Source organism: Chenopodium album, chromosome 11 (genome assembly GCF_948465745.1).
Source record: "Chenopodium album chromosome 11, dcCheAlbu1.1, whole genome shotgun sequence".
In the NCBI taxonomy this organism is placed as follows: domain Eukaryota; kingdom Viridiplantae; phylum Streptophyta; class Magnoliopsida; order Caryophyllales; family Amaranthaceae; genus Chenopodium; species Chenopodium album.
In genome coordinates, this window is record NC_137844.1 from 12,966,101 (window position 1) to 12,983,097 (window position 16,997).

General features: G+C 35.6%; 1 protein-coding gene across 1 annotated transcript; it reads left to right on the forward strand.

Annotated features, from left to right (window-relative positions):
- Positions 1 to 6,896: 6,896 nt before the first annotated feature.
- On the forward strand, positions 6,897 to 7,550 carry LOC145566314 (uncharacterized). Its single transcript, XM_081625771.1, has one exon. The coding sequence runs from the start codon at positions 6,897 to 6,899 to the stop codon at positions 7,548 to 7,550; it is 654 nt and encodes a 217-aa protein (XP_081481897.1).
- Positions 7,551 to 16,997: the final 9,447 nt, after the last annotated feature.

Consider the following 16,997-nt stretch of genomic DNA (forward strand, 5'->3'; position numbering starts at 1 on the left):
TTTTAATCTAGTTTGCATTTGTTTTTTTGGGTATTACTGGTTTTATTACTATGTTCTAAAGGCATCAAGGGCTTGTTTGGTAAATGGCTTTTTAGGTGCTTTTTTATTGGCTTTTGGCTTTTTATTTGGTCAAACATCCAAAATTTGTGTTTGGTTAATGGTTTTTTCAGCCAGCTGAAAAGTTGACTTTTAAGCCAAAATGAAAAAGCTACTTTTTTATTTGGTCAAACATCCAAAATTTGTGTTTGGTTAATGGTTTTTTCAGCCAGCTGAAAAGTTGACTTTTAAGCCAAAATGAAAAAGCTACTTGGAGTAGCTTTTGGCTTTTGACTACCTAAGTTACTAATAACATCCAACAACCAATTTTACCAAATATGTTTTTAGACTAATAAAAAGTCAAACAGCCAACAAAAAAGCCAATACAAACAGTCAATCAAACCAGCCGACAGCCAACAGTCAGCACCCAATTGTCAAACAAGGCCCAAAATTCAAACATTAACATAAATTGAATTAATTTTTAATTTCAAGGAATGCATTACCAAATATTATTTAAATTGTCTCTATCAAAAAAAAAAAAATTACTACTGTAGTAATTTAAATTAAAAGTAATTTTAGGGACCTGATTTTTATAATTGGCACAGGGCCTCCGAAATACTTGAGACGGCCCTGGCTGTCAGTTATCTTAATATTATGAAATTGAATACCTAAATGTAAATTTTGAAGTGCAAAACAAAGTAAAGATTTTTTTTTCTGTAAAATTGTAGAAGATGATCACATATTTTGTTTTGCTGATTTAGTCATTTACTATAATTGAGCTCATAAATTATGTAGTACCGGTTTTCTCTCTCTAAAATTTGAGAGCATCTCTCACTATAAGTGAGCTTGTCTAGCTTTTTGCTAGGGTTCTTATCTCCTTCTTCAAGGAGCCTTTCTGTTTGCTTTCTTCCAGCATATCTCCATAGCCCTTCTAGGTGGGAAGGGATTTGGATCGTTATCTTGTAATTGTGGTGATAATATCCTCCTTTTTCTTTATCCAAGGTGATTAGTTTCTTGGTTTTGTCTCTAATACTCGTTTCCCATGAAAGCCATCCACCTTTCAAGAACTTTTTCTTCTCCCAATATTTTCTGAGCGCCCCTCTTCGTTTTCTACACCCAATATAATTTGAGCAGTTAATGCTCCTTATTCTACTGGTGCAGTCACATAATAGCTAGAGTCGGCTAACCGTTTTTAGCATATTTATTTCTCTGATGTTTGCTTCCCATGCGTGCTTGTGTTTACTCTTCCAAGAACTCAAGTTGCATGTATAAATGTACTTGCACTCAGCCTTGAATTTTCATTCCTAAACTTAACTTCTCTTCTTCTTTCTTGTCTTTTCTCCTTCTTCTTATTTCTGTCCTCTTCTCCATCCCCCTTCTCTTATCTTTATTTCGTATTCTCTTTGTCTGGAACTATGAGTAATAATGATAATCATCCAAATTCTCATAATGAACAACATATTCAAGATCTGCGTGGGGGACCATTAATCCCTACCCCACAAGATTTCAGCTTAGATAATGTGACAATCGATTTTAACTCGTGCGTCATTGGTCTTTTTGTTGGACCACGACCCCCCTCTGAGCATTTTGTGCAACACATTGTTACCTCTCGTTGGATAAGGAGGGGGAAATTTTAATTCACAGATCTGGCCCGTTCTTTTTGTTTGAATGCAGATCAAGCAGAGACCAATAGAGTCTCATTCGTGCAAGCACAACCACGATTGATGGTCGATTAATAAATTTCAGGAGGTATCAAGTTGATTATGTACCTCACCATATGAGCTTTACTCTAACAAGAGTATGGGTGAGGGTGTATGGTTTGCCCTTAGCATACCTCACCTCTAGCTGGGCACGACAGATCCTTCGGCACGTGGGATATATAGAGCAGCTAGATCATGAAGGAAGTGAGCTCCCAATGCAAGCTGAATTAAGAGCTCAAATGTTAATTGATCTCTTTATCCCTTTAATCCCAGGATGCTTCATTCCATTGGAGGGAGATAGGGTAATATGGGTATACTTGAGATACAAGGGGATCTTCAAGTTTTGCAAGTCTTGTGGACGGGCGGGCCATTCGACTTATAGGTGCACTCTTCACGCCGCGATTGCAAGAAGAAGAGTAAGGCGTAGGCTCGAAGAGGTGGAGGCCGACAGTGTCAGGGTGCTATACGGACCAGCCGAGTATCCCTTTTACTCCAACTACATCCGCGGCTTGCCGGATTGGTATCGGTTCAGGAACACGGGCCTCGATCTGCGACAGTTTGATGCTCCGGAAGACTCTCCTCTCTATAGGAGATTTCCAAGGGAGGATATGGGGTTTGATGAAGGTTATCAGTTTGACGAGCCCCAATCATCTCAAGAGAGTGACGATAGTGAGCAGTTTCACACCGGAGAAGAAGAGTTATCAAACGGAGAGTCCGAGCTTGTGGAAATGGATGAGGAGCCGGTGCAGCCGGACCTCATGCTCTCACCAGGGCGACGCTTAGGCCTAAGCGGTGACCCGTATGCTGAGTTTATTCGAGAGGGTTTGCAAAACCCTAGTTTGGGAAACCCTAATGTGGGTATTTTTCGACAACCAAGGGTTGAACATCAAGCAACAGTTGGTCTTTTTCCCCCCACCATGACCAGTTCGGGCTTAAGCCCAATCAGGCCCGTCGCTGCTATGGGTTCTTCGGGGTTTGCTTTGGGCAGTCTTCCCAACTCAAACCGGCATCGATTTGCAAACTCGACTTATGAGGTCGGTGAAGGCTCGTCTGCTCAGCAAGGAAATAGGCGAGGAGGTGGGCCAGGAACCATTTTTCATACAATGGGAATTTCAGAATGGGCCACTTCGCCTATTGAGTTTGAAAGAAGTAATGCCGTGATTTATGGAAACTCAGAGGGGTACAATAGGGCTATGGTTGCCCCTCCCGGGATAAATATTGGTGGTTGGTTGGAAAGTTCTTCAATTATGGCAACTAGGAGGATTGAAGATGATGAGTTTCAACCGGATGATGAGTATGTAAGCATTATGGAAGCAAGTACAATTCTAGCTTTGGGAATTCGGCAAGCAAGGAGGGAGGAAATCCGGGAAATTCATCGTACTAGGAGGAATACTACTCCACCTTTCCTTCGTCTCTCTCCATCGGATTTAGCGGGGCTTCCAAATCTTCCTCTCACGGAGTTCTACCCTCCTAACACCCCGGTATCGCACCTTAGCTCTTTCAATTTCACGGATTTATTTAACTTTGATGATAGTGCAAATGACAAGAAACGAATTAGGGAAGCAGTTGGCCACCTTCCACACTCTTATGATGGGGATTCGATGAGATACAATGAAACTGACTATGAATGGGTTGAAAGAAAGAGGCTCAAAAGGCTTCATAGGTGGTCCGAGAAAGGTGGTTTCTCGATTTGGCTCAAAGATGGAAAAGGGGGGAACAAGTTTTCTTCCAAGGCTATCTCCGATCCCGATATGGCTAGGGAATTTGGGGTGGATATTGATGGTGATATCCGGATGAGGGGTAAGAACAAGCGCCCTCAAGACATTTCTTCTTCATCTTCGGAGTCCTACAAGCGTCAGAAAAGCGAGGAGGTTACTTCGGCCTATAGGGAGGTTAGGGATGATATGGACATCGATCTTCAGTTGTCTTTGTTTGAGTCGGCAAAAGCTTCATCGAAGGGTAAGGAAGCTGCTCCTAGTCAGCCCCCGAAAGGGATATGAGTGTTGTGGCGTGGAATTGCAGGGGTCTAAATGATCCACACTCTCTTGCAATTCCCTACCTAGTGTGGCTCTATCGTTCTAAGCTTCCTATGTTTTTGTTTGTCTCAGAAACTAAGATGGATTTTACTAATGCGGCGGATAGTTTAAGTGTTCTAGGTCCTACTTCCTATTTTGGTTGGAACTCGGAAGGAATAGTGGGGGTCTCTTAGTCTTAGTATGGTCAAATGATGTAGTTGAATGTTTGTATTCCTCTAAAAACTTTATCCTTTGTAAGGTTTATGAATGTAATGGAACTTTTAAGTATGTTTTGTTCTTTTATGGCGAGCCTAGAGTAGAAAATAGAAGAATTGTATGGGAACAACTTCAATGGTTCCTAGAAGAGTTTAAAAATGTCCTAATCATAGGGGATTTTAACCAAGAAGAGAGTGGGAGTGACAAGTTAGGAGGTTCGACTCAAATTAGAGGAATTGAAGCCTTCCTAGATTGGAGGTTTAGTAGCAATGTTACGGAGGTTCCTTTTTCGGGACCAAGATTCACATGGAGCAACAAAAGAGAAGGCAATGAGCTCATCCTTGAGAGGCTCGATCGGGCTTACATTACAGAGGAATGGTTCAATCACTCCCCCGATGGGAGAATTTCTCATGAGCCAATTGTATGCTCCGATCATGCTGCTATCACCTACTATGATAAGGCTATTTCTCCCTCTTCTAATAGGCCTTATCAGATCGAAAATTGGTGTCTTTCCTTCCCAAAGATCAAAGAAATGGTAAGAGATTCTTGGAAAGAGGAATTTCAAGGGTCACACATGTTTCAGCTTTCAAGGAAGTTGGATAAGCTGAGATCCAAGCTCCAATATTGGTGTTTGGAAAACAAAAAGGTTTGGGGGATCAATTGGAGGAAACTCACCAAAGATCTCCAAAATACAGGCATGAACATCAATTCGCTTCAGGAAGGGGAAGGTTACATCCAGCGTATAAATCTTCTCATCCCAGAAAGTCAGCTGAGTTTTAGTTTCTGGAAACAACGAATGAAGGCGAATTGGGTGAGGTGTGGGGATTGCCCCACTCCTACTATGTATAGGAAGGTGAAGCAAAGGCAATTAAACAACGAGATTCTTACTCTAAGGGTTGACAACGACACTTAGGTAGAAGGGCAAAAGGAGGTGGAAGAGGTAATCCTCACCTCAATTAAGGAGATCTACAACCCCGTCACTAGCGATAACCATGGGCAAGACATCGACCTCCTTCTTCGGCAATTGGATATTCCCTCCCTCTCGGAAGAGGATCGGCTTTGGTTGGATAGGGGGTTCACGGACGGGGAAATCAAGAAAGCTATGTTTGATATGCATTGCTCCAAATCTCCAGGCCCCGATGGCTTCACAGTGGATTTCTTCAAGGCTTATTGGGAGGAGGTGGGGCAACTGGTGGTTGATAGTGTGAAGCAGTTCCTAAGGTCAGGAAATATGCTGAAAGAGTGGAACCAGTCCCTACTAGTCCTGATTCCAAAGGTGAAGGTTCCGGAAATCGCCAGTCAATTCAGACCGATAAGCTTATGCAACACGGTCTATAAATGTATCTCGAAATGTCTTGTTAACAGGCTAAAGGTAGTGCTCCCCAGTCTTATTACAGAAAATCAGAGTGCCTTCATTCCAGGGAGATACATGGAGGACAATATTCTCCTGAGTCATGAGCTTATGCATCTCATAAACTCAAGGAAAGGGTCCAATTTTACAGCAGTCAAGATAGACATGTCAAAGGCTTACGACAGGGTGGATTGGCTTTTCCTTCTTAAAGTTTTACGTGCTTATGGGTTCTCAGACCATTGGGTAAAAATGGTCTCACAGTGCATCTCCACGGTAAGTTTTAAATCAGTCATAAACAGGAAAACCTCCAATCACTTCGCTCCTAAGTGCGGGTTAAGACAAGGGGATCCTCTCTCCCCGTACCTCTTTATTTTCTGCATGGATATCCTCTCCAGGATGCTGTCTTTGGCGGTGGATATAAATCAATTTCAAGGCTTGAAAGCATCGCGCAGGTCCCCCTTGATCTCTCATCTCTTCTTCGCAGATGATGTTATGATCTTTTTCAAGGCAAACGAGGAAGCTTGCGAATGTATCACAGACATCCTTCAGAGGTTTGGGAAAGCCTCTGGGCAACAACTAAACCTCCAGAACTCTTTTATAAAATTCTCGCCAGGGGTCGACAACGACAAAAGGGTAGCTGTAAAAAGAGTTCTTGCCATGCCTGAAACTGGAAATATGGGAATTTATTTAGGAGCCCCGATTGATATACAAGGTAAAAAGAGGTCACACTTTCAATTCTTAGTGGACAAAGTATCGGAGAAAATTGTATCCTGGGCCTCTATGCATCTCTCTCAGGCGGCAAAGTTAATTCTCATCAACACCGTTCTAATTAGCATGTCAGCTCATGTCATGAAGTGCATGAAACTCCCTCAAAGCATCGCAAACAAGATAGACTCTCTAATCACGCGGTTTTGGTGGTCTAACAACGGTAACAATGGGCTACACTGGGTGAGTAGAAGTGTTACTCAACTCCCGAAGAGTATGGGTGGCTTAGGGATTAGAGGTTCTTCAACCCTAAACGATGCCCTTCTGTTCAAGCAAGCAACAAGGATGCACCACAATCCACAGCTCCTGCTCTCAAGGGTACACAAGGGCTTCCAGCCTTGTGGTATCTGCAATATTTCCAAGCCGTTGGTCAGGAAAGGAAACCCCTCCATGGGAAGGTCAAGTCTACAAAAGGTTGCTTAGGTCTTCAAAGATGGGTTTGCATGGAAGGTTGGAAATGGGGTTAACATCAAGGCTATCAGTATGCCCTGGGTAAAAGGGGAGATACCTTTAGCAAACTCAGACCAAACTTTAAGGGCCGCTTCGGAATGGAGAGTGAAGGACTTTATTGATGAGGTTACTAGTTCTTGGAAAGCAGGGAAGATCAGGGAATGTTTTGATTGGAATAGTGCAAAATCCATCCTCTCGATGGAGCTTTCGTAATCAAGAGAGGATGACTTCCTTTACTGGAAATTCCACCCATCGGGAAGGTACACGGTTAAAACTGGCTATTACTATTTATCCAAAGATCTGGGGCTAGATAAAACCACCTTCCTAACTAGGGATCAGAATTTTGTAAAGCTAATCTGGAGAATGGATATTCAGTCGAAATGGAAGCTTTTCCTATGGAGACTCTTTCATGATAGTATCGCAGTCAAAGCTAATCTGGCTAGAAGGGGAATACAAGTTGATGAGATTTGTGATCACTGTAGGGTGGAGGTGGAGGACAGCCAACACCTCTTTAGATTCTGCAATCTGGCAAAGGAAGTATGGGAGAATGGCTCCCTTACCATTTGCCATGACTCTCCTGAGTCCAGTTCCTTGAAAGGCTGGATTCAGCACTATATCCTGCTCTTTTATAGCGAGGATGGCAAGTACAGTACCCGATGTGCATTGTTTATTGCAACTTTATGGGGGCTATGGAAGGCAAGGAATGAAAGATGCTTCAAGGGTGCTAGAGGTACGACAGGGCTAGTGGGGGAACTTATAAATTTAGCAATGAAAGACCACGAGACTTTTACACAACAGGGGAACTCAACCAATGGGGTGGTGGTCAACAATGGGAACGACCCAATTATCCCCCCGGGGTTTAACTATGTTCATCTAGGGAAAGAGAAAGTAGGATTTGATGATTTCATAGTGGAAGTGGATGGCTCCTGGGATAAGAAGTCTACAAGAGCAGGGATTGGTTGGGCGGTTAAGGCCAATTCCCAGGGCTATGCCATGGATGAAGGGGGAAAACATTGAGCGACTTCGTCAGCCCTCCATTGCGAGGCTTGGGCTTGTCTAGAAGCGATGAAATGGGCTCAAGCTAAAGGTAAGCAAGGGATCCTTATTTTATCCGACTCCATATCTCTTATGGACAACTTACAGGATAGTCTAGGTAAGGAAATTTTGATAACCTGGATTCTAAAAGAGATAAGGGAGGTCGGGTCGGTATTCCAAAGATGCACGATCTTGAAGGTTCGTAGGGATCAAGTTCAACGGGCGGATGACATCGCGAGAAAATGTAGGACTACCCTGGCTAGTTATTCGTAGTTGTGTGTTGCTTTTGCTATTGTCAAAAAAAAATATAATTGAGCTCATTTGTCCATACCCTTCTTCCAATCTCTCCACTCTAAATATATGAACATGAATACACACGCGCTATTTCAGTATCACCCAAAACAAAGGCAATAATAGTGACAAAAAATTAACCTAAACAATTACTCTCACTTTCCATGTATAAGCATTATTTAACTCATTTACAATTATATAGAAATGAAAAAAATTAAATTTTAGTCTAGTAATTATTTCAAGTTTTGCTCAGTTTGCTTATACGTAGTATGTACCGAGCGTTTCATCTGTACACCCAGATGCGTATAGTGCACCCGATAAAACTAAAAAAGGTGAAAAGAACATACTAGTGTTTGAAAAAGAATATACATGGTTAACAAAAGAACATGTTTGTGTTTGATAAAAAGCATGACATTACAAAGAACATAAAGTCTTTACAAAAAAAACATGATAATACATTAGAAAACATGTTCTTTTTCATGATTACAAGGTGGTTGAATTTAACATTTTTTTTTTTATGTACATACATTAAAGAACATATTGTATAATGTAAAGAAAATATAACTCAAACTCAAAGAACATAATGATCAAACTCAAACAACATATTATGCTCGCGTGCTTTATAAATGTCTATAATATTCTTTAAAATATGCATATTTCCGAGTGCATTATAAAAATTTCAGTATTCACCCATTTGTCATCGGTTGCTCCTTGTAGGGAACAATTGGTTGTATGGTAGATGAGCTGGAGAAAATGTTGAGGGACTATAAATTAACTAAAAATTACGGGCAAGTCATGATTATCCCTATTCCATTGATTATTTTTAATTGAAAACTAGTGTGTAGCCCGTATGTTGTACTTGCTACTTTAATTATTCCTTGTGATTATATGTATTTGATATTTATAATTTTTTTTTTTAATTAGACCTTGTGATTATAACATAGTTGATAATTGACTTAAATGGTCAAATAACCGTCTTTCTTATAAGAGGTCAGTGGTTCGGATCCCCTTATCATATGATTCAAGTTGATTGAGTAATGATGATGTGGCATAATAAGAGACGGAGTATGTGACGTGACGTGGTATACTTTAACTAGATTTTGAAGCTAATATAAGGTCGAATAATACAAAAAAAAACTTCTGAATATGGCTACTTTTGGCGCTTACATTCGCATTAGCCGCCCTAGTTATTATTTAAATAAATTAGAGTAGCTTAAAAATTAAGCTTCATTAAATAAATCTGACCATCCTAAGAAAGTCATTTAATTAGTAATAATAATCTAACAATAATAATTATTGAACATTACCGACATCAAAGAAGAGCATCTAGCAGTGGCAATGACGATGTTAAACACATGTTGAATAGTGGATTTTGATTGCATTCATTATTCACAAGTGACATCGTTATAAGACGTAGGACATTTTGTTATGAACGGCTATAAAAAGGGATTCAAAGTAGCACCAAAAAGAAAACAAATTAAAAGACACATATCAATATATGATATAATCAAATAAAGATGAATACAAAGAAATATGTTGAGGTTCTCTTGCTGCTTACTATGGCCATCATTTTGATGATGGCCTATGGTGCGGCTGCCCAAAGCGTACCATTGTCGTGCGCAGCAGCCGGAGAAGCTTGTGATATTCTACCAAATAATTGGTGTTGTTCCGGCTCAACCTGCAACCGCTACTTCAGCGGTACATGTGTGTCGTAGATCAACCTATGAGTTTGTCTATCAAAATAAATAAGCTACTTTTGTACTTCTACTTTATCATAGTAGAAGATCTTGTATGTTGTTTTGAACAATCTTTAATTTCATGTTCATTTCACATATTCTATATTTACTGCTTTTAATTAACTCATGCATGTGTTGTTGTACGTGGTTTAGTGTCCCTTATTACTATTGTACCGTGTGTTTTTTTATTTTGTGATATACACTATGTTCATTGTCTATCGATTTTCTTTCATTTATGCGAATAATATGCTTTATGTTTTTTTTTTTAAATATTTTTATTTTTATTTTTATAATGTTTGCTTAATATACTACTGATTCTCCCAAGGGCGGCAATCATGATTTTGTACTGGACTCATACATACTCCCTCCGATATGTTTCATAATAATCGCAACACTTTGAATAACAAACGTGTCAATGCATAGCTATTTAAACATATAAAGGGCTAATACAATAAAAATATACGTAATGACTAGTCCAAAAATATATTACATGGCAACATATGTTTTTCATATATTAGTATAAAGAATAATCAAAATAAGCACATAAATAGTACAAAAGTCAAATTGTATTGATCATTACGAAACGGCGGTAGTGTATATATACGGATTAGAAAGCATTTAATTAATAATCTTTTTTTTTTAAAATCAATTAAATTACTTCATATTTGCTAATACTTATCAAAGTAAATCAAGTAATATATAGAAGACAAATTAAATATTACTATAAAATAAATTTTGTATTTCAATTATTTTGATTATTGTCTTTGATTTCAAAATATAGATTGATAGAATATAGGATTAATATTCTTTGTATTCTGTTATGGAAGGATATATTTTGTAGATATTCTGTAATTATCTCTTGAGATTTCCTAACGTGATTAGGACTCACGATTGTACCCCTATATATATTGATTAATGGAAAACACTCCAATCAGAGGAGTTTCATAAAATCTAACATGGTATCAGAGCTTTAGGTTAGGTATGAGCAGTTGTAAACCTGCGCAGACACCGGTGGATACCCAATCCAAGCTCAGTGCAGATGCTGGACCTAGATTTCATGATCCAACACTTTATCGCAGTCTTGCAGGTGCATTACAGTACCTCACTTTTACTCGCCCTGATATAGCTTATGCAGTTCAGCAGGTTTGTCTATTTATGCATGATCCCCGAGAGGCTTATTATGATGCATTGAAACGGATTCTGCGATACATTCAGGGTACCATTGATCATGGGTTACATTTATATCCTTCAGCTCCGAAGAACTTGATTACTTATACAGACGCAGATTGGGGCGGGTGTCCTGACACTCGTCGCTCCACTTCCGACTATTGTTGTTTTTTGGGTGACGATCTTATTTCTTGGTCGTCTAAGCGTCAACCAACTCTATCTAAATCAAGTGCAGAGGCAGAATACCGAGGCGTCGCAAATGTTGTTTCCGAGGCTTGTTGGCTCCGTAATCTTCTATTAGAGCTCCATTGTCCTCTCCGGCAGGCTACTCTTGTTTATTGTGATAATGTCAGTGCCATTTATTTATCTCATAATCCCGTACAGCACCAGCGCACCAAACACGTCGAAATGGACATTCATTTCGTTCGAGAAAAGGTGGCGTTGGGGCATGTACGGGTCTTACACGTTCCTTCACGGTATCAGTTCGTTGACATTTTCACGAAAGGCCTACCTCGACAACTATTTGTGGATTTCAGATCCAATCTTAGCGTACGCCCTCCTCCCGCTACGACTGCGGGGGTGTGATAGAATACATGATTAATATTCTTTGTATTATGTTATGGAAGGATATATTTTGTAGATATTCTGTAATTATCTCTTGAGATTTCCTAACGTGATTAGGACTCACGATTGTACCCCTATATATATTGATTAATGGAAAACACTCCAATCAGAGGAGTTTCATAAAATCTAACATAGATCATTGTACATTACAACATATTATCTGATAATTAATAACGGTTGAGCATACTTGAATCACATCAAGACAATGAACGTATATATATTCTATAAACAGACAACCTCCAAAAAGACGAGGATAATTACTTAAATTCATACAATTCAAAAGATAAGCAAATATATAAATATATTCATAGGTAAAATGAAAGCTACAAGTAATATAAATAAAAAGATTGGAAAAAAAAATTAAAAATAACAAAAAATAAAAAATAAAAAATAAACGAATTTGTCTATCCTGTTATGAAATATTGTGTGGATGCCCATTTTACCCCTTGTATCATTTCAGAATATTCAAGATAGATTTAGGGTTTATATTCTTATCTAAGCAAACCCTAATTATATTGTATATATATATACTCATCAATGGAATAGAAATAGACTGATCAATTTATTTTCTCCCTAATTTCTCTCTTGTTCTCTCTATTTCACAATACGTTATCAGCACCAAAGCTCTACCCGATTGAATTTGATTAATCTACTCTAATACCAGGAATTTAATCTTAGTCGATTAAGCATTAACCTTGGCCGACAAGGCGACTAATCGTTTAATTTAGATCTCTATCAAAGGTACGCATATACTTCAAATTGCTTTATGTAAATAATTCTATGTACAAGCGAATATGAATAATTTCGATTTTATTTCCATCGATTTGATAATATCACTTAAATTAACGTATACTACTTCTATTGCAATTTATTCTTTTTCCGCTTTATTTTGTTCAACAATGATTATTAAGAGCAATTTCATAATGAATTTGTGATTATCCTATTCACATGTGCACAATTTTATTATTTTTTTTTTATTTGTATAATTGTATTGCATTGTATCGTATTGGTCAATATTCCTTTTTTTTTGGTTACTGTGACTTTGAATTAGTATAGAATTTTATAGCATGATCGGCAAATTCCATTTAAGCTTTTGAGATATTTGTTGATCATCAATTGGACTTGTTTATCAAAATCCTAACGGCTTATCAAGTCGGTAAATCGATTACGTTATTTTATCGTTTTGTTAATAAATAATAGGATCAAATTAACTTTCTATGCTAATCTTTATGTTCAGTGTTATAGTTTATGATACTGGCAAATTATATTGGCTATGATACGATAACTTATAACAATATGGAAATCAATCCTATTCGATAAAGCAAAAAAAAAAAAAATAATAAATAAATAAAAAAAAGGAAAACTAATCGTCATCAAGGTAAATGTTTTGTATTTACTGAAATAAATAGTATAAAATTTATCATGAAATCATCACCTTTTAAAATAAATGATTAAATAGTTTGTATAATCTTCTTATATGCATGATGAAGAACACAATTTGGTATATATATATATATATATATATATATATATATATATATATATATATATATATATATATATATATATATATATATATATATATATATATATATATATATATATATATATATATATATATATATATATATATATATATATACATATATATATATACATATATATCTTTATGATTCAATGATTTTTATACTTGATTATTTCTACCTTAGCTTATATATTATTGTACGTGCTTGATTTAGGATTATCATTGCTACCTTTTTATAATAAAGCATTATTGGATGATGGTGGACATATATATTGTCCAAAGTTTTTGATGTTTCGTATTTTTACTCTGATATGCGTATGGTATGGTATATTGGAGTCGGTTGAATTATGATGTTCAATTCTTATGTGCATTGAATTGTGCCTTTTTTATTCCATAAGTAGTAATGAGAAGACACTTAAAATATTATTTCATATGAAGATTGATATCATTATTTGTTAGTAGTGTTTGAAGTTAATTTTAATTGTTAGTGGTAATGATTGCCTTTGAGATTAATAAAATGTTGAATATATGGACAATTGATATAGAGTATCCATTATTATTCTCTTTTACAGGTTCAATAATTATCTTAAAAACTTCCTCCTTGTTTAAAGCATATATGCTAGTTTTCTAGTACAATAGAAATAAACTTGTATTAGTCCTGGAGTACGTAAATGTAGATATTAATTGTGTTACATATTTAACTTTAGGAGTCTAAACTATCTTGATTGAATCAAGTGATTATTGTATCATGTTAATACCGTTTTTGGTAGAATATAGTGAACCAGTCAAGTTGTGTAGCAAAGTACCAAATAGTACTATTTTATTAAAATAAAAGAAAGAGTCATAATTAGGAAGGTAATTTTTATATATGGTTCTGAACCTCTTTAAATTATGAAGGGTAAAAAAAAATAAATAAAAAATAAATAAAAAAAAAACTCTCCAAAATAACATGAAGATACGTATATGCCTTTAAATTACTATTAGTTTGTAAAGTATGTTGCTTAAATTATCTACCATTTCCAATACTAATGTGGTTTTATAAGCACAATGTCATAAGAGAATATACAAAAGATTTTGTATAATATTCTATCTGCATATCGAACTCAAGGTGAGAATTGATAATTCATATATTACATGATTTATTTACCCCCATAAGTGAATAGGAATTTGTGGGATTAATAGGATATATAACAAGTATGTTTGCATGATAATTTCTTGATCATATGAAAAGTTTATAAGAATATCTATTTGAGCAAGAAATAGTGTTGATTATGAGTTTAAAAAATTAAGCATGACATTATGATTTTCTTAGTTGAAAAATGTATTCATTATGCCCATACTTTAATTTTGAGAATTTTCAATATAAAGATTCATATAATTGGGCAAGAGAAAAAGAATAATTTTGCTTGATACATGCATTGCTAAAAGAATTCATGACTTAAAAGGACCAACAGATATAAAGATTGTTGGACTATTTTCATACCCCCATATGCAAGGATTAGGGGGAGATAGTGTTTATTCCATTGTTTTTATGTAATCCTTGCACATAAATAATTAAATATGTTGATGGTCAGTTTGGTACATATATATACTATCCTAAATATCAATGATATATTTCTTAATAGAGGTGGCCACATGATAACCAATATTGAGAATGATACCATCTTGAAGATGGATATGAATAAATGTCATTACCTATATACTAGCTATAAATGTATATATAAGTTGATGTCCTAGAAGGACAAGATCAGTTGCTATTGAAACTAGCACACTTGAAGTGTGGTAATCCTAAGGGTTACAACGATAAGAATCCTTGGAAGAGGAAAGGAGCAATAATTGACAACTGACAAATTTGAGAAAATGACACATTTTGATGGAGCTCCTGAATAGATCATTTATAGTACATTAAATGTGTTACGATTATGTAAAGTACTCCAGAAGAGTATAAAATGTTGTCCAACAAGATTAGCATGTATCAATATTACAATCAATATTCTACCAGAGTATGAGTATTAGTTAATTGTCTTGCCAGTTGTAGAAAGAAACACATTGGTGTACTTATATCACATCATACTCATGACCATGCATAAAGTATCTTTAATAAGGTGATCACCAATATTATAAAACTGACTATAATTTAAATACTTACTAAAGAAAAAGTGATTGGATGTGATAATTAAAAAATGAGGCCATCCGGGGTTTAATAAATTCCCGTTATAGAAACCTGAAGTTTCATTTGATGTTGTGCTGACGCTCTCTCAATGTTAGGTATATGAAATGAATTGAATAGCAAGACATAACATTGAAATTGAGGTATATTTGGATTGTGATTTTTAAATAGTTTGTGTTTAAAAAAAAAAGAGTTCAAGAGATAACATACTGGTTTTCTGAATAATTGCTGACCAGAATTTCACTAGAATAATTTATATGTTGACAAATATTAGGTGATTGGAAGCTCACCACGTACAAGTTATATGTGGAAATTTTAAATAACTAGTATCATACTGTCAATGTTTTTAGTGATCCCGAAGATCACCACCTAGTGTAATTACAAGAAAGTTTATATTTGTATTACAATTCTCTTGATTGGGGCTATTGTATGTCAGCACATAAGAAATAGAATAAGAACATAGACAACGACACAATTTATTACCCCCTATTAATATTGATCTCTAGAAGAGAACAAAATTCATTATTCTCCAAAAGAAATATAAATTTGTTGAATATATATGATTATCCTACGAGATGAAATTTGTAGCACATGAAATTATATTCTAAGTTGGTGAAAAATTGCCCCAATATTTGAAATATTTTACCAACTTAGGGGGGAAGAATTGAAGTAAGTTGGCAAAATTATAAAATAATAATTAGTTGATCCCTATAATAATGATATATACTTTGTAAAGTTACATGCCAACTTTTATGTCAAGATAGGTTGCACATCTATTATTTGATTTGTACACCGTTATGACCCATTCAAATGCAAAAGATATATATTGTGGTCATAGGAGAATGTGCATACATTGAGATGGATCTTGCCTATTTTCGTTAAATCACTACACCTGAAGTGTAGATTGTAAGATCGGTTCCAATATATGTGATATATGGCAAGATAGTGCAGTTGATATTAATACCATAATGTATGAAATATTGTAGATAGAAGTGGTATATATAGATATCTGAGAATTATACTAGATGGCCTATGATATGAAAAAAAAAATGTTTTAATGGTACCAATTGGAGATGCATTCAGATATCATAGTAGATTAGCATGCGAACTTGTATCTTATTGAATTTTATAATACCGGTATACTATGGAACCGATAAATAATATGCATATGCATTTTAGAATGGACTAGTGAATAAGGGATCTAAAATATATATGTCCATTTTAATGTCGACATAATGATAATAATTAAAAGTTTATCATGGACCAAAAGTCCAATGAAATATGGATTTTTAAATCTACACTGTACAGTGTCTTGCATTAATTTGAGTCTTATATCCATGTGCATGCGTGAGTCATATGTTAATGGATTGCTTATTGCATGTTTAGGAAATTGTTAGATGCATTACTCATTGTATATTTTGTTTAATATCTTATTATGATTCCTATATCTCATATTGCATGCACTAGTTAGTTTCTATATATTAATTGTGGTATGTGTGAATGTCTGTCCGATATATAGTAAGAAGTATATAACTATATACAACATCGATGGGAACTTACAAAGAAATATTTATATTCCAATGGGTTTACACTAGTGATGAAATTATTATTGATGACATCGATTTAATAATAGCTTGTTATGATTCATGTAAAAAGAGTTCCTGAATAACTTATATATGACATATTTAAATACCTAGCCCAACATATTTAATATCTTGAATATTACAATTATTATCAAACTCATGAAAAGTCAATGTGACTACGTCATTGATATCTCAACCTGAAGGTTGAGTATGTGAGATTCAACAAGTCTTTGTATTCATTGGCGGACTCTCATATAAAACATGAAATGTCTAATTAAAGAATAAAGTTGAGATACCATTGAGTGAGAATAATATTCTTATGGTCCAAAAGAG

Excerpts from the sequence above, each read along its gene's own strand:
- LOC145566314 (XM_081625771.1), top strand. The coding sequence starts at position 6,897 with ATGGATATTCAGTCGAAATGGAAGCTTTTCCTATGGAGACTCTTTCAT.